This window comes from Triturus cristatus, chromosome 3_2 (genome assembly GCF_964204655.1).
Source record: "Triturus cristatus chromosome 3_2, aTriCri1.1, whole genome shotgun sequence".
In the NCBI taxonomy this organism is placed as follows: Eukaryota; Metazoa; Chordata; class Amphibia; order Caudata; family Salamandridae; genus Triturus; species Triturus cristatus.
Window position 1 is genome coordinate 61,595,713 of NC_140584.1, and position 27,116 is coordinate 61,622,828.

The 27,116-nt window shown below is 47.3% G+C and overlaps 1 protein-coding gene across 2 annotated transcripts in view; it reads left to right on the forward strand.

Annotated features, from left to right (window-relative positions):
- GLB1L2 (galactosidase beta 1 like 2) overlaps nt 1-27,116 on the forward strand; it is a 1,021,913-nt gene that overhangs the window by 817,598 nt on the left and 177,199 nt on the right. For both annotated transcript variants that reach the window (XM_085647243.1, XM_085647244.1), the window contains exon 16: nt 2,633-2,720. In XM_085647243.1, the coding sequence (XP_085503369.1) occupies nt 2,633-2,720 (88 nt within the window). The remainder of the gene's footprint in view (nt 1-2,632; nt 2,721-27,116) is intronic.

A 27,116-nucleotide genomic window follows, 5' to 3' on the forward strand; every position in this document is an offset into this window, starting at 1 on the left:
AGCGGCAGCCTCCGCCAGCCTTCAACATCCCGCCTCAGGCGTGCCAGGGGGGGGAGCAGGTTCTTCTCATATCGCACAGCAGAGTCCATGGAGATAAAAATCCCCAAATACACGAAGCCCTGCTGAGCGACCTGTATCGAACATGTTCTAGGGATCGGTGGAGCCTCGCCACTAAGAACATACAAATACGATTTACTCCAGTTGATAACAAGACCCGAGTTCCTACCAAAAGATGTGAGTACGTCACAGACCACTATAAGTGATTTCTTGGGTGAGGCAAGATACAGCAGGATATCATCGGCATAGAGCGAAATACGGTCCTCGTGTTCAGGCGACCATCTAAGGCCCCGTATATCCGGGTGCCAACGTATCCACGCAGCCAGCGGCTCAAGGGCGAGGGCGAACAACAAAGGCGACAGAGACAACCCTGCCGAGTACCCCTCCCAAGCTGAAACGGAGTCGACGCCCGACCATTCACCACCACACTCGCAAGTGGCCCCTCATACAGCAACCTCACCCAGCTCACAAAACCGTGGCCAAAGCCGAACTTGGTCAGCACGGCCCACAAATATGCCCATTCCACCGTGTCAAAGGCCATCGTGGCGTCAAGAGACGCCACAATAGCTGGTTCATGCAGCGTGCCCGCCCTGGCGATTACACCATGAAGGCGCCGAAGATTTAACGCTGTGTTTCGGTGCGGGATGAAGCCGGATTGATCCGGGTGGACCAAGTCACCGAGTACCCTAATCAATCGGGTCGCCAGGATTTTAGCCAGAATTTTCGGCTCTGCGTTAAGAAGTGAGATAGGCCTATATGAGGCGCACTTATCTCGGGGTTTGCCCTCTTTGTGTATAACCACGATCGTCGCCAGTCGCTGGTCCAACGGGAGGGTCCCACTCCCCCGCGCCTCCACAAACATGGCGCGCAGGTGAGGGGCGACCCTATCCGGAAACAGCTTGTACAGGTCGACCGGCAGGTAATAAGGGAGTCTTGATCGTGCATTGTATTATATTAATCAGAAAGTATTATTAATTGTTTTTTAAATGTTCTAGGAATGAAAGCACAAATACACGGACGATGGAATAGGGGTTTTACATTAGTGTTATCTTCATTTTTATTATGATGCCTATTTTAATATATTTATAAATGTATTTATGTTTTCAGTTATAGTGGCGACAGGTCATACACAAGTCCTTTTTCCTTTTTATTTCCCCACTTATAAATATTGTAACGGTATTGCTGTACTATCTGTACATGGAAATTGTATGTGTTTAAACGTATCTTTTATGGTTTAAGAGAACCAAAATAAAGATTTTTTTTTTTAACAATAAATAGTAATCCTTTTATTTGACCTCAGAAAAAAAAAGAAGCATAAGTAAGCCCTTCTTGGCTTCAAACCATCGACCTCCCACCTGCACCCAGATCATGGCAGGGAGCGCTCTGCTCATAGACTATCTTTCAGAGTGGCATCACAAAAACATGCCAATGTACAAAGTTACGAATTGCAGATCATCGCCAAACAAATGTATCAATGACTAGTAGAGAGTGGAGTGCACATTATGGGAACACGTCTCTGCCAGAAGGTCGAGCATTGGTTCAGCCGTCGCTGAATAAACAACTTCTTGGCATAATTACGTCCAGGAGACTGAGGGAGGCGGAGTGGATAGTGGCAAAGTTCAAACCGCCCTAAAGCTGAGCGCTGCCCAGTGGCAGGCCTGGCTGTAATCCGAGATAGGCTGTCTGCAGAGCCAAGATCGTCGGAGCTCCTTGCGCCTCCAGCAGCTGCAACTAGGGCGCGAAAGTGAAAGCGATTGCGCTAAGAAGCAGCAGCTGTTTTCAAGCACACTCGTGCTTGTGGCACCATCCACCTTGCGTGAGCGAGCAACAGCCAATTAGAATGCACGGCGCTGCTCGCTCCTGCAAGGTGGATGCCGCCACAAGCACGAGAGTGTGCTTGAAAATGGCAGAGCGACGGCTAAAGGCCCTCCTATGCAACACATGCGCGCTGCATAGGCGAGACCTAAAAATAAGTTCCTGTCCCCAAAAAAGAGTGCCTGTTGCCCCCCACTGGTAACCACGGGCTCAAATTTAGCACTGATGCCATTTGAAAATTTTGTGTGGAGAAAATAAACTCCCAAAGCATAAGTTTATTTCTCAAGTTCCCAACATGAAGGGAGTTTTCTTTTCGTTCCTGGTAGCCATTTTCCATTTTTCCTTTCTCCTGTCCCGCTCTGCCATGCCTTGAATGCTGTAACAGTGAGAAGAAATTATAAATGATCGCCGCCTGCAGTAGAACGGGGTGACCTTCATTGTGACCTGATGGGCCCTTGGTGGATGGGCCACCAGATCTGAGTTTTACAATGGCGGAGCCAGTGTAAACATAGCTCTTTCCGTGGTTCTAAATGGAGCAGCAGAACCATGAGTCTGGTGAGCTGCTGCTCAGTCAAACTCTAAATTAGGTCACTTTTGTCTAGTGTGGTGTTGGGATTTCTCAAACAGTCTGACACTGCCAGCTGTGCTGACAGTTGTTTGAGAGGGACAAGGGTTGATCAGTGTTAAGGATATCTGTCTGTGGGTTTCACGTAAGGGCTACTCTACTATTCTATATTCTAACTACCGCTTTATATTCCAGGTCTTGTAGGGGATGTGCTTTTGCGGGAAACTCCTTTAAGGACCTTCAAGATTTACAGCTTGGACATGAATACAACTTTTATTGAAAGGTTAGTACAGTTCAATGATTGAGGAAAAATATATCTAGTATTTAACCCTTGGAAAGTGGACAAGATATGATCTGAGGAGGCCATATGGGTTTGCAGATCAGCCAAAAGGATAGGGCTTCTTGATGTAAAATTCTATATTTAACGTCTTTACATTTATAAGAAAAAAAGCTACATTGTGTTAGAAATCAATTTTTCCGCCACAATGGCTCAGAGTTAAATGCTTGTCACAGACTTCTGCTGGTGCTTGCAGATCACATGTTCGAATCTCAGCATTATCAACATAAACACCTGCTTGGTGAATATTGGATTGCAACTAGGAACACGTGTTTAAGATCTGATAAACACATGATCGGATGGGCTACAGAGGAAAAGACACTGACTGCTGAGCTTTTAATTAAATCCTTCACTCCCCTATGAATATATATATATTATATAAACACACATGGACATTGTGTTAAATGCTGTTTACTACCATTGTTGAGTGTAGGGGGCTTGACTTGCCTGAAGGGAAGCCTAGAGTGAGTCATTATGCCACTCCCCTCCCCCCACAGTGGTAATAAGTAACACATTACTTTCAGCAAATATTCATGTCAATCTGTTTTTATGTGCAGGACTGTGAGAGGCTGGCTTAGTATATGGTTCTCACTTATGTCAGTGTAGCACCCTGCACTAATCCAGACAATTCTTATAGTGATTTTAGTGGTCTTAGACAACCTTAGAAAGCTCTCTAAGTGGTAGCTGTGGAGAGCAGCCTTCAGGCTTAGTCCAGAAGGAGTGTAAAGCAGCTTGTTTTACCAGTACTTAATCTTATGGTATAGGTTAAGTGAAAAAGAATCACACAGCGTAGTTATAAAAATAGTTATTTTATTACAAACACTCACTAACACATTGTAGTATCTCCTACCCGAGATACAAACACCATACACACAATATGTAGGAAATAGAACTTTGTAGTAGCACAAACACCCAGTGGTCCCCAAGAGGACACCAAACCATATACTAAAATAGTGGGATATGAACCACAGCTTAAGTCAAGACTGGACCCAGAAGACGTAGAAGTGTTGGGGGCCCAAGGAACCACCCAAGTTAAGTACCCAGGAACCCCACAGAGCCCGAGTGCAGAGCGTGAACACGACCGCGTGATCAACACAAGTCAATGGTTAAGTTGCGGTTGCAGTTTTATAGAAAAAGGACCCTTCCCAGCGAACCCTGAAGAAACCCAGCGGAAGATGGAAGGTTGGAGAGTCACCCCAACCATGGATATCCCAGAAACCAGGATACCTACAACAGGGAAACCGAGTGCATAGGTGTCAAGTGATGTCGGAAACCGACTTAGACCACAATGGAGGACTTCAGGAAAGATGCTGCAGTAGAAGACGATGAAGGAGTCCGGTGGAAGCAAAAGGTGGATTTAAGGTGAGAAGAATCAGCAAGCCCAGAGGACAGAGTCATTGCCACTCAGAGCTGATCAAGAGGCAAGGAAGACAAATGCCCAACGATGTCGGTAGATGCAGTGGAGTTGACGGTGCCCTTGAAGTTGCAGGTGTGCGGACAAGGCAGTGGTGTGGAAGACCAGGAGCCATTCACAGGCTGCCGCACATCATATGTCGAGAGCCAAGGGGTCAGTGTCCGGCAGGGGCACCAACAAGCTTTGGCAGCAGCAAACAACGCAGTCGACGCAAAAGGTGTAGTGTCGGGACCAGCAAGGTCCAAGTGACTCACCACACGCAGGTAAGTCTGAGCAGGCACTGAGCAAGCAGGGGGGCCCATAGAAGACCCTCAAGAGCAGCTCACCAATGAAGAAGGACCATGGTGCAGAGGTAGCTGTGAGGGCGAAGATCTTGGCTGCACGAATAGCTTGAGGTTGGAGCTTTTCGGATCTTGAAGATCTCTGGAGGAGAGAGCCAACAAGCCTTGGCAACGACAAGTCGGTGTTGTGCACAGGGGTTCGGTTACATCCGTTCCGACGAGAGATACTTCCCTCAAACTAGGATTGAAGACAGTGCAGGCCTCGACGGAATTGCAGAACAACTACCTATGTTGATGAGCCTTTCAGAGTCCGTGAGATCCCAGGATCGGCAGACCGGTCAGCTGCATTGCGGTGCCTGCAGATGCAGGGGAGTGACTCCTTCACTCCAAGGGAGATTCTTTCAGGTGTCTTGGATGTCCACAGGCCGGGTGAAGAACTGGTAGGGAGCATGGACACAGACGTTGCAGAAGACAAGCAGAACAACGAGACCAGCAGCAGCAGGAATCTTCCCCGTTGCAGTCTTGGTTCCCAAAGCGAAGTCCAGCGAAGTTCAGAGTGTCCAGACAGTTGAAGTTCAAGTGGAATGTGATCTGAAACTTGTCCCACGACGAATCTAGTGACCCACCCATAGGTAAGCCCTTAAGTTCCCTTAGATAAGGGTTGGGATTATTCAGGGTCCCTCCCAGAGGAGGGGCTGGACAGTGGGGAGAATACTCCCATGTCCTTTGTCCAGTTTCACACCAGAGCCAACTTGCCATCACCACTCAGTCTGCTTGAAGGGCACATTTTGGTGCCCTCCTTGCATACTCCAGTTGAAACCAGTTCAGGGAGCCGCTGGCTCCTGCTCTGGTGCGAAACTGAATAAAGTACATGGGACTATCCTCCCCACTGTTCGTCACCTCCCTGGGAGGGACCCCTGAATCGTCCCAACCCTTTCCTTAGGGTGCTTAAGGGCTTACCTGTGGGTGGGTCCCTAGATTTGTCGTGGGACAAGATTCAGATCGAGACACCACTTCTTCTTCGACCATCTGTGCACTCTGGACTTCCCTGGACTTTGCTCTGGGGACCGAGACTGCAACCGGGAAGACTCCTGCAGCTCCCGGTCTCGTTGTCCTGCTCTTCTTCTGCACTGTCCGTGTCTTTGCTCCATACAGAATCCTTCCAAGGCCTGTGGACATCCAAGACACCTGAAGGAATCACCCTTGAAGTTAAGGACTCACTTTCCTGTATCTGCAGGCACTGCAAGCAAGCTGACTGGTCTGCTGCTCCTGGGCTACCACGGACTCCAAAAGGCTCAGCAACACATGTGGTGGCTCTACATCTCACCCGAGGCCTACACTGTCTTCTCAATGAGTTTGAGACCGAGTATCCCTCGCTAGAACCCTAGGAACCAAACCCCTGTGCACTGCGTCGATTCACCATTGCCAAGGATTGTTGGCTCTATTCACCAGAGATCTTCAGGCTCCAGGAAGCTCCAGCCTCAAGCATCTCCTACGATCAAGATCTTCGTCCTCACTGCGTCTCTTGCACCGTGCGCCGGCATCCTTGGTGAGCTGCTCGACATGCTCTTGCGACTACTGTGCCTCCGGTCTGTGGGTCCTTTCGAGAGTCTTCTTTGACTCCAGTGGCTCCCTTGATTGCTCGGGGCCTACTCCGACTCCCCTGCTTGTGGTGAGTCACTTTGACCTTGCTGGTCGTAATTCTGCACCTTTTTCACTTGCCACGTTGTTTGCGGTTGCCAAGGCTGGTTTGTGCTCCCGATGGACACTGACCCTTCAGCTCTCGTCATCTGGTGTGGGACAGCTCGTGAACGGCTCCTGGTCTTTCACAACGTCACCTGGTCCACACAGCTGCCGCTCCAAGGTCGTCGACAACTCTCCTGCATCACCTGACATCGGTGGGCATTCGTCTCCAGTGCCTCCTGGTCACTCCTGAGTTTCATAGACTCTGTCCCCTCTGCTTGCAGGTACTTCTCAACTTGAATCCACCTTTGGGTTTCACTGGACACTTTTTCCTTCTTCCACAGCGACATCGTCCTGAAGTCCTCCATTGAGTTCGACGGGGGTTTCCGACACCCAATTCACACCTATGCACCTGGCTTCCCTGGTGTAGGTATCCACGGGTGGGGTGGCTCTCCAACCTTCTGTCGTCCACTAGGTTTCTTCCGGGTCCACTAGGAAGGGTCCTTATCCTTTAAAATTGCAACCGTAACTTATCTATTGACTTGAATTGAGTATGCGGTCGTGTTCCCATACTGCACACGGCCTCTGTTAGGGTTCCTGGGTACTTACCTCAGTGATTCCTTGGGTTCCCAATACTTCTGTGTCTTCTTGGTACAGTCTGACTCGAGTCGCAGTTCGCATCCCTCTATTTTAGTATATGGTATGGTCTTCCCCAGGCGACCACTGGGTAATATTACAACTTACCTGTTCTTATTGCAAAGTATTACGTGCATTATGTTATATCTCCGGGTAGGAGATATCATTGTGTGTTAGTGAGTGTCTTATAAAAAATACGTATTTTTATAAATCCACTATGTGGTTCTTTTTCACTTAACCTAATCCAATAAGATTAAGATCTGGCAAAACTAGCTGCTTTACACTCCTTCTGGACTAAGCCTGAAGGCTTATCTCCACAGCTACCACTTAGAGAGCTTTCTAAGGTTGTCTAAGACCACTAAAATCACCAGAAGGATTGTCCGTATTAGTGCAGGGTGCTACACTTACATAAGTGTGCACCATTGTGAGAAGTTGGCCTGGTATATGCTGTTCACTAATTAAAGTGGGCACCTTGCACCAGTCCAAACGACCCTTATGATGTATGAGGTCAAGGATAACCTTTAGAAAGCTATCCTAGAGGAACCTGTGGAGAGCAGCCTCCAGGCTTAATCTTGGAGGAATGTTCAGCAGATTTTTTTACCGGACTATCACCTCCTATATTGACTATATGAAAGGGAAACCACACAGTTGTTATATAAAAATATGTATTTATTAATATAACACTATCTAATATCCTCTACAAGAGGATACAACACAAAGCACACAATATGAGATCAATAGAACATTTGTAAGTAGCACAATACACAGTGGGCTCCCGGGGGAGACCAAACCATATACTAAAATAGTGGTATAACAACCACAACTCAGTTCAAGACAAGGTCTGGAGAACGTAGAATCGTTGGGACCCCAAGGAACCACCCAAGGTGAGTAGATAGGGACCCCACGATGGACAGGTGCAGTGTGCTAACATGACCGCGGTCTCCGTACAATTCTATGGGGAAGTCGCGGTTGCAATTAAACAGTTTAAGGATCCTTCTAGGAGGACTTTGAGGAAACCCTTTGGAACTTAAGACGTTGGAGAGCCACCCCACCCGTGGATATCGTAGTACCAGATGTACCTACCCCAGAGGAGCCGTGTGCATAGGTCTAGAGTGGTGTCGGAAACTGCTGTCGTTTTCATTGGGGGGCTGCGAAGAAGTCTGCTGTCGTGAAGGTGAAAAGGGTCCGAATGAATCCAAGTCTGGATTCTGGAAGGAAGGAACCTGAAAACAGAGGGGACAAAGTATGGGTCACTTCAGAGTGACCACCCCGGTCCCTGGCGGTTTGGGTAGGTCCTCAGGATTAACGTTCCTTGACGTTGGACCCAATCGGTGTCCTCTACAACCGCCAGTACCGTTGCTAGCTTATCTAGTCAACACACTAGGGCAGCAACCTAGGACGTGGTATGTAGAGTTCACATTACCACTTTTATGTAGACAGCTTTTGATCCTGACGAATTGCCCTGATCCTACAGACAATTTTGGCAAGAAACATGTTGATCCTTTAGAGTAGAGCTTCACGTCTAGACACCTTAATTCTATGACTTAGCCACTCTACACCAATTTTAATAGGGTAGTCTACCTTCAGAATAAAAACATTATTAGGACTGACTAACCTTTTTTAAAACTTCCATTTCCTGCTACATCCATTACACTAGGCCCCTCACCCCCAAGCACATATCGGCAGGAACAAAAGATCCCCGATAAAGAGACCCGGTTTCGGGAGCCCGTCAAGGATTGCAGCGCCGACTTGACGAGGGGCAGTGCTCATATGATGAAGCATGACACCTAGCTTGCTGGGTGTGTGAGAGCTCTAGTTCCGCAAAGGGCACTTCCCTGGCCCTCCCCTTAATACTTCCTTATAACCAATTGGTGACTGATTCTCGTCTCCTTCTTGGTCCTCATCTCTTCCATCCTGTATCTGAGGAACTCCGTACCCCGTTTTGAAAATTCACTTCAGAGTGACCAGGGGCTCAGGAGACGAATGCCCACCGATGTCGGGTGCTTCAGGTACGAAGAAGGGATTCTTGAGTCTGCAGCCATGAGGGCTAGGAGACGCGGACGACAACCAGGAGCCAGATAAGAGCTGTCCCACGAAGGATGTTGAGTGCTGAGGGGTCGGTGTCCGGCTGGAGCACCAACAAACTTTGGCAAAAGCAACCCACGCAGGAAGGTCAGGCAGATTACGGTGTGGATCAGCAAGGTCCAGGGGACTCACCAAGCAATAGGGAGTCAGGGCATGTCTGGAGCAACCAGGAAAAGCCAACATAAATCAAGATGACCCTCAGGGGGACACACAGGCCGAATGACCTGAAGTCGCTAGGGGACCTCGAGCAAGCATGCAAAGTACCAGCCCACGGAGCACTTGGTGTGAGGAGGCTGGAGTTCTTTGATGCAAATACTGCTCAGGGTCAGGACTACACGGAGTCCAATGCACAAGCTCGGGAATCGCCAACAAGCATTTTCATCTGCAAATTGACGCGGTTCACAGGGGTTCAGGTTATGCAGTCCCCACGAGGGATACTGGTCTCAAACTTGCTGAGAGGGCAGATAGACCTCAGGGGCCTTCGTAACCCACCTCCTGTGTTGCTGAAATCTTTGGAGCCTGCAGGAGCTCAGGAGCCGCAGACTGGTCAGTTATGTTTGAGGTGCCTGCGAATGCAGGGGAGTGACTCCTTCACCCCAAGGGAGATTCTTCAATTTTCCTTAGTGCACCACAGGTCCTGCACGGAGCCCAAGGGCACAAATCTACAGCCAGTTGAGCCCTTTTGTACCCACTGGAGAGGGTTGGACAGATTTATGGGACCCTCCAAGGGGAGGGTCAGGACAGAGGGGTGGTTACACCCATGTCCTTTGTCCAGTTTTGCAGCAGAGCAGGAGCCAACGGCTCCCAGAACTGGTTTGAGCTGGACTAAGCACAGGGACACCAAATGTGCCCCAAGGTCAGACTTTCAGGCACTCTCAGAGTGCACCCACCCGACCCCAATACACTAAATCCTGTCTGGGAGGTGGTCACACCTCCCTGTGACAGGATGCCTATTGTGCTGCCTTCCTCTGCTCTAGATTGGCTCAGCAGCAGGAGGGCAGAAATGTGTCTCTGGTCGGCAGCAGCCATTTTATGCTGTCCGGGTCGAGAAGGCTGGCACCAGGTAGACCAGTGACCCCACTAAGCTCGCTTCAGAAGGGTGGAATCATACCTCCCACACCGGTTACCGGTGTGGATGTATGATTCCAAGGTGTTTGATACCAAACGCGATATGTTTCCATGCAGCCGTTTTCGAAGTAGCATTTACTACGAGGTTTTAATTCACCTCTACTAAATGTGCGGCTGAGTCACAGACAAACCCAAGAGAATGGTCTCCAAAGGCTGCAGAGGGGCTCTGCTTATGCAGGGGCACCCTTTCACGTAAAACCCAGCACCCTGCCTTCAGGATTGTTAAGGCCTGCTATAGGGGTGACTTATAAGTTTTAAGAGTAGTGACCTATAGATATAGTGTACCTATATCTAAAGTAAGTGTCACAAGCACCAGCTTACACAGGTTGCAGTAGCAGACCTGTAGTTCCATTTTGCATGGCCTCTCATGGGTGGCATAATACATGCTTCAGCCCATGGGAGGCTTCTGGGGTACCTATGCCCTGGGTACGTGGGTACCATATACTAGGGACTCATAAGGGTACCCCAGTATCCAATCTGGAGTGTACTAAAATACATTCATAACAATTTAAAGGAGAAAGCAGATGGACTGGGGTCGTGATTAGCAGGATCCCAGTCAGACTAGTCAAAAACCAGCAAAACACTAGCCAAAAAGGGGCCATAACCATGCAGTCAGATCCTACCTTCTTACAACCATATACTAATATACTAAGCCAGTCTCCTACTCATCCTACATATCTCCGTGACTGGCTGTTGAAGGCAGGCTCACCCCAGGCTGTCGTCTCCCACCGCCATTCTACGGCCGACCTCCTGCATTCGCTGGAGTTCTCAATCAACGTGCCAAAGTCACACCTGACTCCCTCTCAGAAGCTCCTCTTCATCGGAGCGGTTCTGGACACAACACAGTTTTGGGTCTATCCTCCCGAACAGCGAGTCCAGGATATTCGGGCTATAATTCTGATCTTACAGCCTCTATCCCTGGTTTCCGGGATGACCCTCAGGCTACTGGGCCTGATGGCATCCTGCTGGTGGACCATGCCACATGGCATATGCGGGCTCTGCAGTGGAACCTGAGAAGTTCCAGTGGGCGCAACATCAGGGGAACCTGTCCGATTGCGTCCAGATCTCCGAGGGCTCTGCACATCAATTGCAGTGGTGGTTCACGAACCAGGATTGGGTCGACGGCAGGCCTTGGTTAGATCTATTCGCCACCGAAGAGAACGTGCAATGTCAGCAATTCTGCGCTTTGGTATTTCGAAGGCGGCACTTGATAGGCGACGCTTTTCGCCGCGAGTGGCATGGAGTTGCGGTCTTTGTAGGAAACTGGCTCTATATATACTACACCAAAATGAGGTATAGTGTGTATATAGTCCAGGTGACCCCAGAGGTAGGCAGAGGTTATCGTTAGATAGAACCTTACTCTCTATTTGTGATAGAGTGGTCGAGCAGTAAGGCAGTATCAAAGGGCAGTGTTAAGCATTTGATGTACACACACTCAAGAACTGAACTCTAGGCCAATTGTTTTTGGATAAAAATATATACTGTTGTTTTGTTTTTAGAACCAAGCAAGCCTGGCACAGGTAAGCATTAAATAATTTTCAGTGATAAGTTGCTGAATATAGAACAGTTTGAAAATGCAATAGAAATTGTACTTCGTTTGAGTTACAGGCGACGCAAGAGGTTGCAACACTTAGCAAATACAGTACATTGAAATTAATAGGCTTTTTCAGTAAATTTAAGGTACGTTACTTTTTACGTTACTTTTCTAACTCAGTGCTGGATACCAAGATTCATCGCTGGGACATTTCCTGCAAACAGGTAAGTAAATACGTTTTGGTTATTTGTATGGTTTTTAAAGAATATTTTTAGATTTCAAAACTCCACACTTAAATCGTTTTTTTAGAAGAAAAATAGTGCATTGAAATGAATAGGCTTTTTCAGTAAATTACAGGTAAGTTACCTTGTACGTTACTTTTCTTACTCAGTGCTGGATACATGGATTCAGCACTGGGACATTTCCTGCAAACAGGTAAGTAAATACGTTTTGGTTATTCGCACGATTTTTAAAGAATATCTTTAGATTTCAAAACTCCACATTTAGAAACTTGTTCAGGAAAAACGGTCAATGTTATCCTATGGAGGAAAAGTAGGTTATCGGTTCAAAGGTAAGTTATCGTCTGTGGGAGTTAAGGTTCTGGGGTTAGACTCAGGGGTCCCCCAGGGTCAGTGATGCACTTTTGTTTCACCCTCAGTGGCACTAGGGCGGCCAGGTGCAGAGTGTTGAGGCCCAATGTTATCCAATGGGGGATAGGGGTCCTCCGGTGGGTTGCTGCTGGCAAGCAGGCCACTGGGTTGTGGGACCCAAGCTCCTAGGGTTTAGGTCACGGCAAATGGGGAAACAAAGTAGCACAAAAGGTGCACCCTCAGTGGCACTGGGGCCGCCTGGTGCAGAGTGCTTTTTCAACGTCGGGCACCCTGTTGTTGTCTATGGAGAACCTACGGTTTGCAGAAGCGTGCAGGCAGGGAGACGAAGGACTTCTGGGGGCGACCACCACTTGGAGAGGTAAGTTGGGAAGTTAAGGGCTGGGTAGGCACCGTCGGCTTGGCCACACAAGGCCGTGGGGCATCGGGTGCAGAGGTGCCTTTTGGGGCCGGATCGTCTTACCAACTCCTGGTCGCGGTTAGGGGGGCCTTCTGGATTTAGACTGCAGCCGTCGAATGGAGGCTTGAGGCATGTCAGGGGTCACCGGATCTCAGATCAGGATCGCCGGGGTGACCTCTTCATGGTGTTTTTCCACTACAGCTTGGGACGGGTTCGGCCGGTGCAGAGTGGGCTGGATTTGCGGTCTCCGGCTGCTGCCAGAGGTTGCAGTTTAACAAATCCGGTGTTCACAGGAGAAGCAGTCTTTGGAAGTGAAGGCAGGCAGGTCATCCGGGGTTTTTGAGGTTGCTGGCTGCAGGACACACCGGGATTTCGCAGGAGCAGGTTCGAGGAGAGACAGGCCTGTAGGGCTGGGGCCAAGTCAATGGGCGTCTTCCTCTTGTTAGCTGGCTGCACGGTTGTTCGGTCCTTCTTCTTCTTTTCTTCTTGTTGTTTCTGGATCTGAGGAAGCAAAGTTAAGGGTGCCCCCTAAATACTAGATTTAGGGGCGTTACAGGTAGGTAAAGGGCAGGGACCAATGGGTTCCTTCCCTGGAGTGGGTACACCCCCTATCGTGCCACCCTCCAGTGGGAGGGTGGCAGACTCCTGTCCCTGGTTGGTTGGGTCCCCCCATCCTCATGATGGCAGGGTCTCAGAGTTGTGCTTCACCTCGCCTCCCCCACCTGAGGGGTGGAGGTGGCAGAGGTGGGCATACCTCTTTCCCTCATTGTTTTTCCCGCTGGCTCTCCTGCCCAAAGTGGGGGTTATAACCAGTGGGGACCAGTTGCTGAAAGCAGCAATTGGTCTGGGGAGGCTCACAAAGGCAGCATGCCTTTGAAGCTTCCCCTTCGCGAACCCTGCCCATCCTGGGGGAGGAGACTTGGCACCTCGTCCCAGGATGTGCATTGTTTCTGGCCCCAGAGAGCAGCAGGCTCTCTACTCAGGGGTCCAGAAACATGTCTGGTGGTGACAGCTGAAAGCAACCACTCAGCCTCTGTGTGCATTTTTCATTAAATCCCACACTGGCATGAGTGTGGGTTTAATGTGCTGAGAAGTTTGATACCAAACATCTCAGTTTTCAGTGTAGCCATTATGGTGCTGTGGAGTTCGAAATGACAAGCTCTCAGCACCATATACTCTTAATGGCAGCACTGCACTTACAATGTCTAAGAATGGACTTAGACACTGTAGTGGTACAGGGATCGTGCACCTGTACCCTCATTACTGGCATAGGGCACCCAGCTAGAGGGGTGACTGATCTATGTCAGGGCAGTGGGTTGTAGGCATGGCACACAGGGATGTGTGCCATGTCGACTCTTTACTTTGTTCTGCACCAAAACACGCAGCCTGCAAAGGCAGTGTGTGGTGTGTAAAGGTACAGGGTCTCTAAGGGTGGCACAATACGTGCTGCAGCCCTTAGAGGTCTTACCTGGTCACAGTGCCTAGGGTACCTGTGATACCATTTAGCAGGGGCTGATCTGTGGTCACAGATGCCAATTGGGTTAGTTTTGGGGAAAGAACACAGGTCCTGGGAACCTGATTGTCAGGGCACACCAAGAAAAAGTGCACCAGTAGTCTGGCCAAAAGTGGGGTGGTTACTGCAACACAAACCCTCTTTCCTACAGTCTTCTATACGCCTTTCCACCTATACCACTTCTGCACAGAGTGCTGAAGAAGATCAAGCTCAACCGGGCCCAAGTCATTCTTGTGGCTCCGGATTGGACACGAAGAGTCTGGTATCCCAAGCTGCTACACATGGCCATCGGTCCTCCAAACAGACTGACTCTTCGGTAGGATCCTCTGTCGCAACAGCAGGAGACGGTCCTCCACCCGAACCTGTCCAGCCTCCACCTCCTTGCATGGAGATTGAGCGGCAGCAGTTGACGTCGTTTGACCTGCTTCCCAAAGTCTGTGATGTTATCTTGGCAGCCAGGCATCCCTCCACTAAGATGGCATACGCCTGCAGAAGGAACACATTTGTGGCATGGTGCACAGCAAAGGCTGTGGATCCCCTTTCTGCCCTTCTTTCTGAGGTTCTCTTGTTCCTCCTTTCTTTGGCCCAGCAGGACTCTGCTCTGGGCACTCTAAAGGGCTACCTTTTGGCCATTTCAGCCTTACTTAGGCTTCCTGATCAGCCTTCTCTTTTGAAGTCCCCTGTTGAAAATCATTTCCTTAATGGCATTACTCATCTTTTTCCTTCGTAATACCCCAGTGGGACTTTAACTTTGTTCTTACATATCTTATGAGCGCTCCCTTTGAGCCACTAAATAACTGTCTTCTCAGGCTTATAACTTTGAAAACTGTGTTTCTGGTGGCCATCACCTCTGCGCGCAAGGTGAGTGAGCTACAAGCTCTTTCTTCCAAGCCTCCATTTCTGGCTGTTCATCCTGACAGGGTTATCCTCAGAACTAGACCTTCCTTTCTACCCAAGGTGGTTACTTCTTTCCACATTGGCCAAACCATCACTTTGCCCACCTTTTTTCTGCCTCCGCATCCTTCAAAAGAGGAAGAGAGGCTCCACCGTCTGCACCAAAATGTGCGCTTTCCTTCTATTTGGGTCGCACTAAACAATTCAGGGTGGATGACCAGCTCTTTGTTGGTTACGTGGGCGCCAAGAGTTAATCGCAACACCTCCCTCCTCTCTACAGGAAACAACGACGGAGGAGGGAGAGCCCAACGAATGGGTGCACAGGAGGACACAGGAAAAGGTGGGACAACCGGCTTTTAGGAAGCTGACGCAGGAAGAAGGGGCGGACTGGAGGAGGAACCCGGAAGACGCTGAGCCCCACACGAGCACGATGGATCAACGGGCTGAACAAGAACCGCCTGGTGGCAAGAAGATTGAGGACGCAACAACGAGAGGTGATGACAGCGGGGAGGACGTGGAAAGCTGGTTCGGAGACTGGTGGACGCCCCCGAAGGATGCTGGAAAGTCGCTGCAACTCTGGAGAGTTGCCGCAGACGCGGTGAGTGGCGCAGAAGGGAAGGGGGGGGTCACACACCAACTTTGCCGGTGCACAACCCTGTCCTTGAATATTGCACACTCACGAATGCGCAGGCTGCCTTCTGATTTTTATGTGACCATGACCCGACGAGGGGTATGAGTCACGTGTTGCTGCTGCTGTATTAGCTGTAAAATTCCAACCATTGCATCACTCCCTAGTTTTGGAGACTCGTAGCGGCATCTCTTCGTTTTGACACTGGCTCTGAGGGCTTGTGAAGGCTAGAGTGAAAAGGGGAGAAGATATCCCATAACCTAGACCGACCCTAGGTCAGAGACAGGAGAGCCTATTGTTTTGTTATATCCGGTTAGAGGAGGAGGGTATCCACATTACCCTTCCTCTTTTATTTTTTCACTTATTTTCTCACTTTGGGTGTGGTGACGGTAACCCTATTGGAGATAGTACAGTCTGCTGACAGCTCTTTTTCTTCTCTTGGAGACACTCCGGGATGGCAACCTGCAGACCTTGAATCAAGACGACCCCGGAGAAGACGGAAAAGAAGCCAGGAGACTCCCTCAAGAACAAAGCCACCTGGCAATCCATACCACGGATAGCTGGCAGACCACCATTATCGTTAACCCTATTTCTAATAAAAATTAACCATTCAACCACCAATCAGGCCTCCTAGTTTCTATTTCCGCCCATCCATCCGACAAGTGGTGTCAGAAGTGGGACCAGCGGAAATGGAGGCAGCACTTCAGAAAATGGTGGATAACCAAGAGAAGTTGGGACGCATTATGGAGAAATTCCTGGCGGTAGCTGTAGAAGACAGGGAAAAACTTCATCAAACCCTGACCAATCAAGGCCCAAGTCAAGAGACTGTGATAGGGAAGTTAGCTGACACCCTCAGCCAACAACGGGGACACCCCACCCTTCCGTCAGTGGTGTTACAAAAATACGTGAATGGAGAAGATCCGGATTTCTGCTTTTCCAATTTCGAACGGGTGGCCAGAGCTGCGGGTTGGTCCATGGATAAATGGGGATATTATTTGGATCCCCTCCTTTCAGGAGATATGCAAGCAGCATACCAAGCAGCCAACCCCCTTGGTGTCACCCCGTATGATGAGATAAAGACGAACATTTTGGAAAGACTAGGAATAGATGAGGAAACCTATTGCATACAACTTCGACAGATCAAGGAAGGACCCCAAGAAACACACCGAGCCCTGTCATACAGAGTAAAAGATATGGCGGATAGATGGCTCAATTGTTAACAAAATATATAGGAAACTATTTCAGACACAATGAGCTAATATACAAAAGAATAACGAACAATATATATATATATATATAAAAAAGTGCACTATATTGTCATAGCGACCAAATATAACCCCAACAACAGCTCTATTTTTTCTATGTTTTTATTTGTTGTGTATCAATCTATACATGTCTTTATACATACGCTTAATGTCTCAATTCAACTTTCCCAATGCTCTATGTACAGTCAAATCAAATCAGATTTTATGGTCAATTATTTTCTAAGTTATATGTACAATTACTCTTTAAATCATTAATTCGGTTTGTGCATTGATTTACACATTAGTAATTGTACCAATCTCAAATACAGGTATATTTGTAGCTCGCATAGGACAAAAAGACAAAAAGTGTATAAAACAAGAAAATCTGCCTTGAAATGAACATGTGTTAAGGGTAATATATCATTGCATATAGGTCGACAAAATACTTTACAATTGATATCAAAATTTAAATCAGGCTCTTTTGAATCACATCAATTACTTTCCAATTGATATCAAAATGTATTGCATGGCTCTATTAAATCACACTACGCGCATTTCGGCGTTAGCCTTCCTCAGGTAGCCATGATTCCTTAGCTCCTACAAATTAATAAGAAAAGACAAACTATGATCGTTTATATACATACAGTGACTCAAGTGCACAAGTACTAAAAAGAAGAAACAAATCTCCTAATAATACACTATATACAAATTTGTACAATTTAACTGCAGTTCTGTTATCAAATCCATTGTGTCTTATGGGGCATTACAGGTGCCATCTATTAGGGACACCCCTAAGTATCTTGGTAGATGTGAAATGTGCGAACCTAGAACATGGCAGATAATACCCATATTAATCTAGTGACTATCCTAGGTATATTCTGAACTGGACCTAAATGTATCCCAGTACCTCTGAATATTTGGATGGCGGTTAGGTTTGGGGACCTGATACATTTTCTGTTGTTCCCTTACTAGAATTTGTGCAGCTCCAACCATATTCTAAGTAAGGTCTCACTTGCCTAACATGTCCTTGGTAGTACTAGTTAACTAAAGGTATAGCAATAGCTGACAGCACGACTACATACCTTCTCAAAATTGATCTCATGTTGTTACTGTAGAAAAATGGGTGAGACGTGAGAGGTTCCGCGTAACCCGTCTGCTTATGCACGGGTGGCCAAACTCTACCCCAACGTATCTGTAGATGAGGAACAAAAGGTTCAGACTATACAGTGCTAGTCCCATATAGACACACAGGCTATATGTCCACTAATATTGAGACGATATATATATATATATATCTAATGGACAATAGCAGAGATGGAACAGTGCTAATTGTGACCTGAATTACCTGCGGCTTAGGAGTCTCTAGGAAACATAGTAGCAATGTAGGTTAATACAATGTTCACACCTCTTATATGAAGCGGCCAGGTGCCCAATCTTCTTAAAGAACTACAAATTTCCGCGGGGAGTTAGGCACTGCTAATTGGATCATATCGGTATATCTGTAGTCATCAAACCATATCTACACGGAAAAAAGAAGAGGAGAGGAAACCAACTAGTGTGGATTCATTGAAATAAAGTTCAAAAACTAGACAAGTGGCTGTCAATCAGTATGAATAGAGGGAATATGAGCGCGCACTTACTATGATCCCTCACACGGCTTGAATGCTCTCCAGCTGTGGGGTCCTATGTAACTTATTTTCTGAAACTGCCGCTTCTGGTGGGGAGCGCAACACCTTAATCTAAAAAGAAGTTTAGAAATGTATTCCCTTTCCAGGACAAAGTAATATCAAATATTTTTAAACAATGGTGTTCTCTAGTGGTTGGGGTTCTGCTCGGTTAAATACACTGATCTGGCGCTTAAAATCTTACCGCCAAAGGTCCCGTCCGTTATCCAACATTAAAGTGTCCGTTCTTGCCGCTTCCGCAAACGGAGTACGAACAGGACTGTTGCATGAGGGTTCCTATATGACCCCTGAACCAGTCGCCGATTGGTTCCTGTCTACAAGCGTAATCAGTGTGCCGAATGATGCATTCCGAAGAATGATGATCATTACTGGCCTGTGAAAGATGAAAAAAGCGAACGCCATCTTAGGGTAGTGCTGTGACCAATAGTATACGGGAGAAATGGCAAAAATACAGACGCCATCTTGCGAACTTCTGTCCCTTGGGGTCCATGAGCATTGATTTTTTCAAGAATCAACCATCGTATGTCTTCTGCAGTATGATTGAGATCAATAAAATGTTGCACTAGCGGTGCTTGCAGTTTTTTCGTCCTGATTGCAGACCTGTGTTCTGTTAATCTTGTCGTCATAGACCTCGATGTTTCCCCTACATAGGTTTTATTACAGGGACACATTACTGCATAGATAATGTTGGTTGTCTTGCAATTAGTCAAGCTTTGTAGGTCAACATTGACCCCATTGATGGAGTATTGTTTCACTTCCAAGGCATATTTACAGGCAATGCATGACATGCATTTGTAATTACCCTTCAAAACAAGCAATCCATGTATGGTGGTCTGTGTCAAATTAGGTGGAGTTTGCAGCATACGCGAGTGTGTTATTAAATCCTTCAGATTCTTATTTTTACGGTATGCAAACATCGGTTTTGATAGATGATTTGATACATCTCTTGTTGCATTTAAGATGTGCTAATTGGAATTGACAATCTGACGTATGGTCTCGTTCATCGTCGAGTGACGCGTGATAAATACAAGGCGATCCTGTTGTTTGGCATTTTTCTCCCCAAGTAGATATTGACGGTCATAGTACCGTGCTCTCTTGTAAGAGTCACGGACCAGTCTTCTAGGGTAACCCCTGGCAATAAATTTAGCTTTCATGACACAGGATTGCCTGTCATAGTCAGTTAGATTGGTACAGTTCCTACGGAGACGTAGGAACTGTCCAAATGGGATCGTAGTTTTTTGTGCCTTTGGGTGATAACTGGAAAAATGTAACAATGTGTTGCGGGCAGTGGGCTTGGTGAATAAATCAACTAAGAGTTTTTGTTTGTTGGCTTTGATGATGACATCAAGAAATTCAACACTATGTTTGTCACTCATTGCTACAAACCGGATATTGGTATCACATAGGTTGAGCCAAGAGACAAAATCCGCAAGTTCCTCCTCCGTGCAATTCCAGATGTAAAATACATCATCAATGAATCTGGACCAGTAGGTAACAGATTCACTGAATGGTGCGACGTCATTGTAGATGTATTTATGCTCGTAATGTGCCAAACCATTGGGATCCAATAAAGAAGAAATCATGGATAGAATTTATTTGGAGCAATATTTAGCCTCCTTACATCCACCCATACAGAAATGGGTACGACAAGAAACACAGCTCATTATGGAGAGAGCAGTAGAAATAGCCAGCGCCTTTAGTAGGGCTCTGGAGCTGCAAAAGGGCAAAGAAGAAACACATTGGAAGCCATCAGGAAGCACTACCACAAAAAGGGTCCTTTATCTGCCCCTTTTCGACAATCCTCCCCCCCCCCCCCCCCCCCCCCCCCAGCAGGACCCCAGGGTTTCAATTGTGGAGGGCTTGGACACATAGCTAGGGTATGCCCTCAAAAAGAAGAGCCGATGGAAGTAGGGCTAACCCGATCCTTTTATTGCACCAGAGAGAGACAACCACTTCCCTACCATACAGTAGTGAGGGTAAATGGGGAGGATCGGTCCACCCTAATCGACACTGGATGCTTGCATAGCTACATGAGGCCCCAAAACGTGTCAGGGGGTAGCCCTCGACCCATGGGTCTCGTAACCATACAATGTGTCCACGGAAACAGTAGATGGTACCCTACCACTGATGTGCCAATGCAACATGAACCAGCTATAGAACCCATCCCTTTACGTGTGGGGCTCATCCCTAAATTACCGGAGCCCCTCATATTAGGGAGAGACTATCCCTACATAGAACAGCTTTTGAAAGATGAAACAGAGGAGTGGAGAAAAACAGCCCAGTTCTCCAAAGAGCAAGACCTTGTGTTTACCCCAGGAAAGTCGAGAAAAAGCAACAAGCAGAAGAAAAGAGAAAAAAATATTTGGACACAAGTAGCCCTGACTCAACCAAAAGAAGATGTTCTGTGGCAATATGTCCCCGGGTTCTCCACTGCCCAAAGGGAAGACCCAACTCTAAGGGAAGCCTGGAATAACGCCAAAGAGGAGGAAGACCCCGATCAAGTAGGTCCCCAATTCTTTATAAGAAAAGGTTTGATATATAGGAAAGGAGGGAGGGACCACAATTCTCAGATGTTAGTTCCCCAAAAGTATCGAGGAAAAAGTCCTTTTCCTAGCCCATAGCCACCTACTGGGGGGTCATTTCGGTGGTGAAAAAACGGTGAAAGACATTCTAGATAAATTCTACTGGCCAGGGATATATCAACAGAGCCACCGGTATTGTAAAGAATGTTCCATATGCCAGAAGAATAGTCGAAGACTTCCCCCTAAAGCCCCCCTTCGACCCTTGCCCATAATTGAGGAACCCTTCACCCGGGTGGGAATGCACATCATTGGTCCCCTTCTTCCCTCTCCTAGTGGCTGTAGGTATGTGTTGGTCTTGGTGGTTTATGCCACTCGTTTCCCTGAAGCGGTGGCTCTAAGACAACCCAACCCTGTACAGATAGCCAAAGCTATGATTTCTATCTTTTCCTGAGTGGGATTTCCACGGGAAATAATAACTGACCAGGGCACGCCTTTCGTATCTAACTTGATGAATCAAGTTTGCCAACAGTTGAACATCAAACAACTGAGAACATCGGTCTACCATCCCCAGACAGACAGGCTAGTGGAAAGGTATAATGCCACCCTTAAAACCACCCTGAAGAAACTCCTTGACCTTGAAACCAGGAAATGGGAGGACATGTTGCCCTTGGCTCTTGTTGCCATTCGTTGTAAACAACAGAAGAGTATGGGGTAATCGCCCTTTGAACTGTTGTACGGGAGACCCCCACGTACTCTCTTAGAGATGGCAAAAGAGGAGTGGGAAGAAGAGCACAGAAGCAAACCCTTACCCGAATATATCCTGAACCTTAAAACACACCTACACGAAATATGTAGCATTGTCAAGTCCCATTTAGAACAGGCCCAAAGGTCCCAAAAGGCCCAATACGATAAGAGTACAAAAACACGTACCTTCGACATAGGAGACTTTGTTCTATTGATGCTGTCCAGCTCAGACTATAAAATGTTAGGCCAGTGGCAGGGCCCTTTCCGGATAATAGAAAAGGTAACCCCAGTAGCTTACCGTTTGGAATTAGACCCGAAAAGGCCCACCCATACCCAAATTTATCATGTTAATCTATTGAAAAAATGGGAAGGACCCATTCCTACCTTGCTGGGGCTCACTGAGCAGACCGATCCCTTATACCACAAAAGCATAGACTCTGAGCTTCAGGTTAGACAAAGACACAAGTTGTGCACATATTTACAACCATTACACAACGTGTTTTCCCTTATGCCGGGTAAAACAGATGTAATGGAGGATGAAATTCATACTATCCCATGGAAAAAAGTGAAGTTACGGCCCTATCGTATCCCAGAGGCTAGGAGAGAGGCAATAAAAAAGAAGTAGAACAAATGCTCCAAATGGGGATAATAGAACCTTCCTCCAGTGAGTGGAGTTCCCCTATTGATTAAGTGCCAAAACCTGGTTTTGCATAGACTTTAGGGAAGTAAATAAAATCTCACAATTTGACTCATACCCTTTACCGAGAGTCGATGAAATGATAGAAAGAATTGGAAAGGCCCGATACATAAGTACTCTCGACCTCTGTAAAGGATATTGGCAAGTTTCCTTACATAAACAGGATAGAGAGAAAACCGCCTTTACCACTCCAGAAGGGTTATTTCATTTTACTGTCCTTCCCTTTGGGCTACATGGGGCACCCTCCGCATTTCAACGAGTAATGAATACGGTCCTGAAACCCTGTGCTGCATTCTCAGCAGCATACATTGATGATATTGTTATACACAGCGAAACGTGGGAGCTGCACCTCCAACATTTAAAGGCAGTGATTCAAACCCTGGGGAATAGAGGGTTTACCATAAATCCTTCCAAAAGTAAATTGGTGGCCAAATCCGTTAAATATCTCGGATATCTGTTAGGAGAAGGTTTGATAAAACCCCAAGAGGAAAAAGTGGAGGCTATCACCGCCATACCCTTTCCGAAAAATAAGAAAGACCTGAGGGCATTCTTTGGTGTTCTTGGTTATTACCGACGCTTCATCCCTAACTTCTCACAGATCGCCAATCCCTTAACGGATCTTCTAAAGAAAGAAGCAAAAACAGAAAAGGAATTGAACCATCCTTCCCCTGCGGCACTACAGGCTTTCCATCAATTAAAACAGGCTATAACCACCAAACCTGTTCTTCTTAGTCCTGACTATACCAGACCCTGATAGGGTCTTAAGATGGTTCCTAGCACTACAACCCTATCGATTTCTCACCTTACTACGAAAAGGAAAAGATCAAGCCAATGCAGACTTCCTATTGAGATATCCCCTTGATCCTTTTCTTGCAGGCAAGAAAGTTAGGGAAGGGGGATGTGAAAGAGCAGTACGGGAGGAGAACCGAAACTCACCCTTTTCTGCTCCCAGCGGTCTGGACTCGGTCGGGGACGCCAAGAGTTAATCGCAACACCTCCCTCTGCTCTACAGGAAACAACGACGGAGGAGGGAGAGCCCAACGAATGGGTAAACAGGAGGACACCGGAAAAGGCGGGACAACCGGCTTTTAGGAAGCTGACGCAGGAAGAAGGGGCGAATTAGAGTATGAACCGGGAAGACGCTGAGCCCCACACGAGCACGACGGATCAACAGGCTGAACAGGAACCGCCTAGAGGCAAGAAGATCGAGGACGCAACAACGAGAGGCGAAGACAGCGGGGAGGACGTGGAAAGCTGGTCCGAAGACTGGTGTACACCCCCGGAGGAGGCTGGCAAGCCGCCGCAACTCTGGAGAGTTGCCGCAGACGCGGTGAGTGGCACAGAAGACAAAGGGGGGGAGGGAGTTCACACACCTACTTTGCCCAAGCACGACCCTGTCCTTGATAATTGCACCCTCACGAATGCGCAGGCTGCCTTCTGATTTTTATGTGACCATGACCCAACGATGGGTATGAGTCATGTGTTGCTGCTGCTGTATTAGCTGTAAAATTCCAACCCTTGCATCACTCCCTAGTTTTGGAGACTCGTAGCGGCATCTCTTCGTTTTGACACTGGCTCTGAGGGCTTGTGAAGGCTAGAGTGAAAAGGGGAGAAGATATCCCATAACCTAGACCGACCCTAGGTCAGAGACAGGAGAGCCTATTGTTTTGTTATATCCTGTTAGAGAAGGAGGGTATCCACTTTACCCTTCCTCTTTTATTTTTTCACTTATGTTCTCACTTTGGGTGCGGTGACGGTAACCCTATTAGAGATAGTACAGGTTGCTGACAGTTCTTTTTCTTCTCTTGGAGACACTCTGGGATGGCAACCTCCAGACCTTGAATCAAGACGACCCCGGAGAAGATGGAAAAGAAGCCAGGAGACTCCCTCAAGAACAAAGCCACCTGACAATCCATACCACAGATAGCTGGAAGACCACCATTATCATTAACCCTATTTCTAATAAAAACTAACAATTCAACCACTAATCAAGCCTCCTAGTTTCTATTTCCGCCCATCCCTCCTACACCGCTCCACCCATCCTCCCCGTTCTGCAAACTGACTTCTAGTGTTAAGGACTTCCTTTCAGGGCCCTAGTTTTGTGCACCAGTGGTCAGTGTCTTGCATGGCTCTGCGCTTCTGACGTGGAAAGTCGTATACAGAACTGATGTCCGCACGCGAGGGCGACATCTATATAGCTACCGCAAGGTCATCCCAGCGACCACGACACCAACGATGAACGTGGAGTCAGCCGACGCCACCGTCCGACGCGCAGGGGTACTGCTGATGAAAGACTTTCCAGATCAAGTCTGACGCCTGGGGGTAATTCTAAGGTAAGGAATCTATAACTTACCTATGTTTCTTACAGATATATCGTTAGCGAAGGTAAGTAACTTGTTCGTCCACCCCATGGGGATCAAGGCGGCCCTCAACTAGGAGCTAGCGCGCATCATATTGGGTTAACTATATTCATACCATGTTTCCCGTTATGACTAATATGTCACTGCCCCCTTTCCCTAATACTTTTCAATAAGCGTACCCTGCAAGTTAAGAGCAGAAGCTAGATATCATGTTCCTCAGGCAAATTTTAAAGATCATAAAAGTGTTTTTTATGAAGGTAACATTAAAAAGTATATATTTTTTTATTATTTATTTTTTATTGAATCACCATGTTCAAACAGTAGCAATTATTACAATCATATTATAGCAGCGATACTAAAATCACACAATATACAGCAGGGTTTTCTTTTTATGTAACTTCGACCCTCCTCTCCCTACCTTTATCTCAACAACCCCATTGCAGTACAGGTGAGGTGGAGAAGCAACATATTGCATTTTCGGCAGTATACAGCAATTACCTTCATATCTTGTCACTGCATTTTATCTCCAATAGCTAACTTTATTACATACACTTATACTAGGTCAGGGTGCTCTAACAAGTACGTGGTAAGTGGCACCCAAAAGTCTCTAGGCCTAGTGGCCTCTGGTAGCTCCTCAGTATAAACATTCATCTGTTCCTTACAGAAAACGAGATCACAAATCCACTTGACTAAGGTTGGCACTGCCTTGGTGTTCCAGTGCATAGCAACAGCACGCTTAGCAAGCAGAGTGGCTATAACAACCATGCATCAGTTACATGGTTTGATTCTGTTCAGAAGCCCCAACAGACACACCTCCGGTGCACATTCAATTTTTTCCAGTGTCATATCTGTAAGAGCCCTCGTTACCCTTTGCCAGAACTTTGTTATAGCAGGGCATCCCCATGCTAAGTGTATGAAATCCACTCCATCCTGCCGGCATCTAGGGCACCTCGCATCATCCCGCAACCCAAATTTCAACAATTGCACAGGGTTGTAATACAGCTGATGCTAAAATTTTACATAAATAATACGGAGATTACAATTGGCAGTCAGGCGCCCATTCAGTTTGCAGCAGACCACCAAGTCTTCCCGAGACAGGGGGAGTGCCAGAGCAGCATTCCATTTGTCTAGCGCAGATGAATCAGACCACTTATTCTCTTGTTGACGCACAATATATTTTGGTAATCAGCCCTCAGCTTTCATCCCCTTTTAGTACTGCTAGTAACACCTTTAAACACATGGTCCCTGAGGAAAGTCCGGATAAAGGGAGCACACCGCCGAGTGCAGCCTGGCATATATGAAACCGTGCATTGCTTTATATGATTGACCGGCTTGAAAATCAATCAGAGAGACGAATGAGCCGTTTCGATACATATCTCCTAATTTAGTAATCCCTGCACTTTGAAGGATGTAAAGGGACCCACACTCCCGCGCCACTGAGATATCCGGATGGGCAGCGATTGGCATATCCGGTGCATATATATGGTCTCTTCCAGCATGGGCGGCCACGGCACCCCACATCCAAACAGTGCAACTGACTGGGTTAATTTCCCTCCTATTACCTCCCTCACGCTTATAGAAAATTCTAGCAGTCAGCGGCGTTGGATATGCAGTGTCCGCCTCCACAGCTAAGTGTGGCATATATTTCTGCAGTGAAAACCAATAGTGCCCAAACTGCGCCTGTGCACACAAATAATAGAGATGCATGTCTGGTGCTTCAAACCCCCGCGTTCAAATGGCAATGTTAACGTACTCCAACTGCACCTCGGATGCTTGCCAGCCCACACCAACGACAGCAGACAAATCTGCAGCGTCTTAAAAAATGTTACGTTTAGCTTTATTGGAATATTGACAAATAGGTAAAGGAGCCTAGGTCATCTTCACCACTGCGATTCTGTCTGCCAGTGACAACGGCGGGCGCGTCCATCGAGAGATCTGCTCTATGATATTGGTGACAACGTATCCATAGTTCATATTCAGTATAGTCTCAGGGTCTCTATGTACCCAAACCCCCAGGTACTTCACAGGGTCTACAGACCAGGAGAGAGGTATTCCAGCGAAATGTCTTGAGTACAGTCTGTTAATGGCAGAATCGTGGACTTTGCCCAGTTTATCCTCAACCCAGATTGCGTCTCAAATATGACATATTCACGTATTACCAATGCTAAATGTGTTGCCGGATCCCTGACGTATAATAACATATTGTCCGCACTGATTGAGTGAGCTAGTGGGCGCTTCCTGAATCACAGGGCCGCCTCTGTGTGTTGCTGGCGCACTTTGCATTCC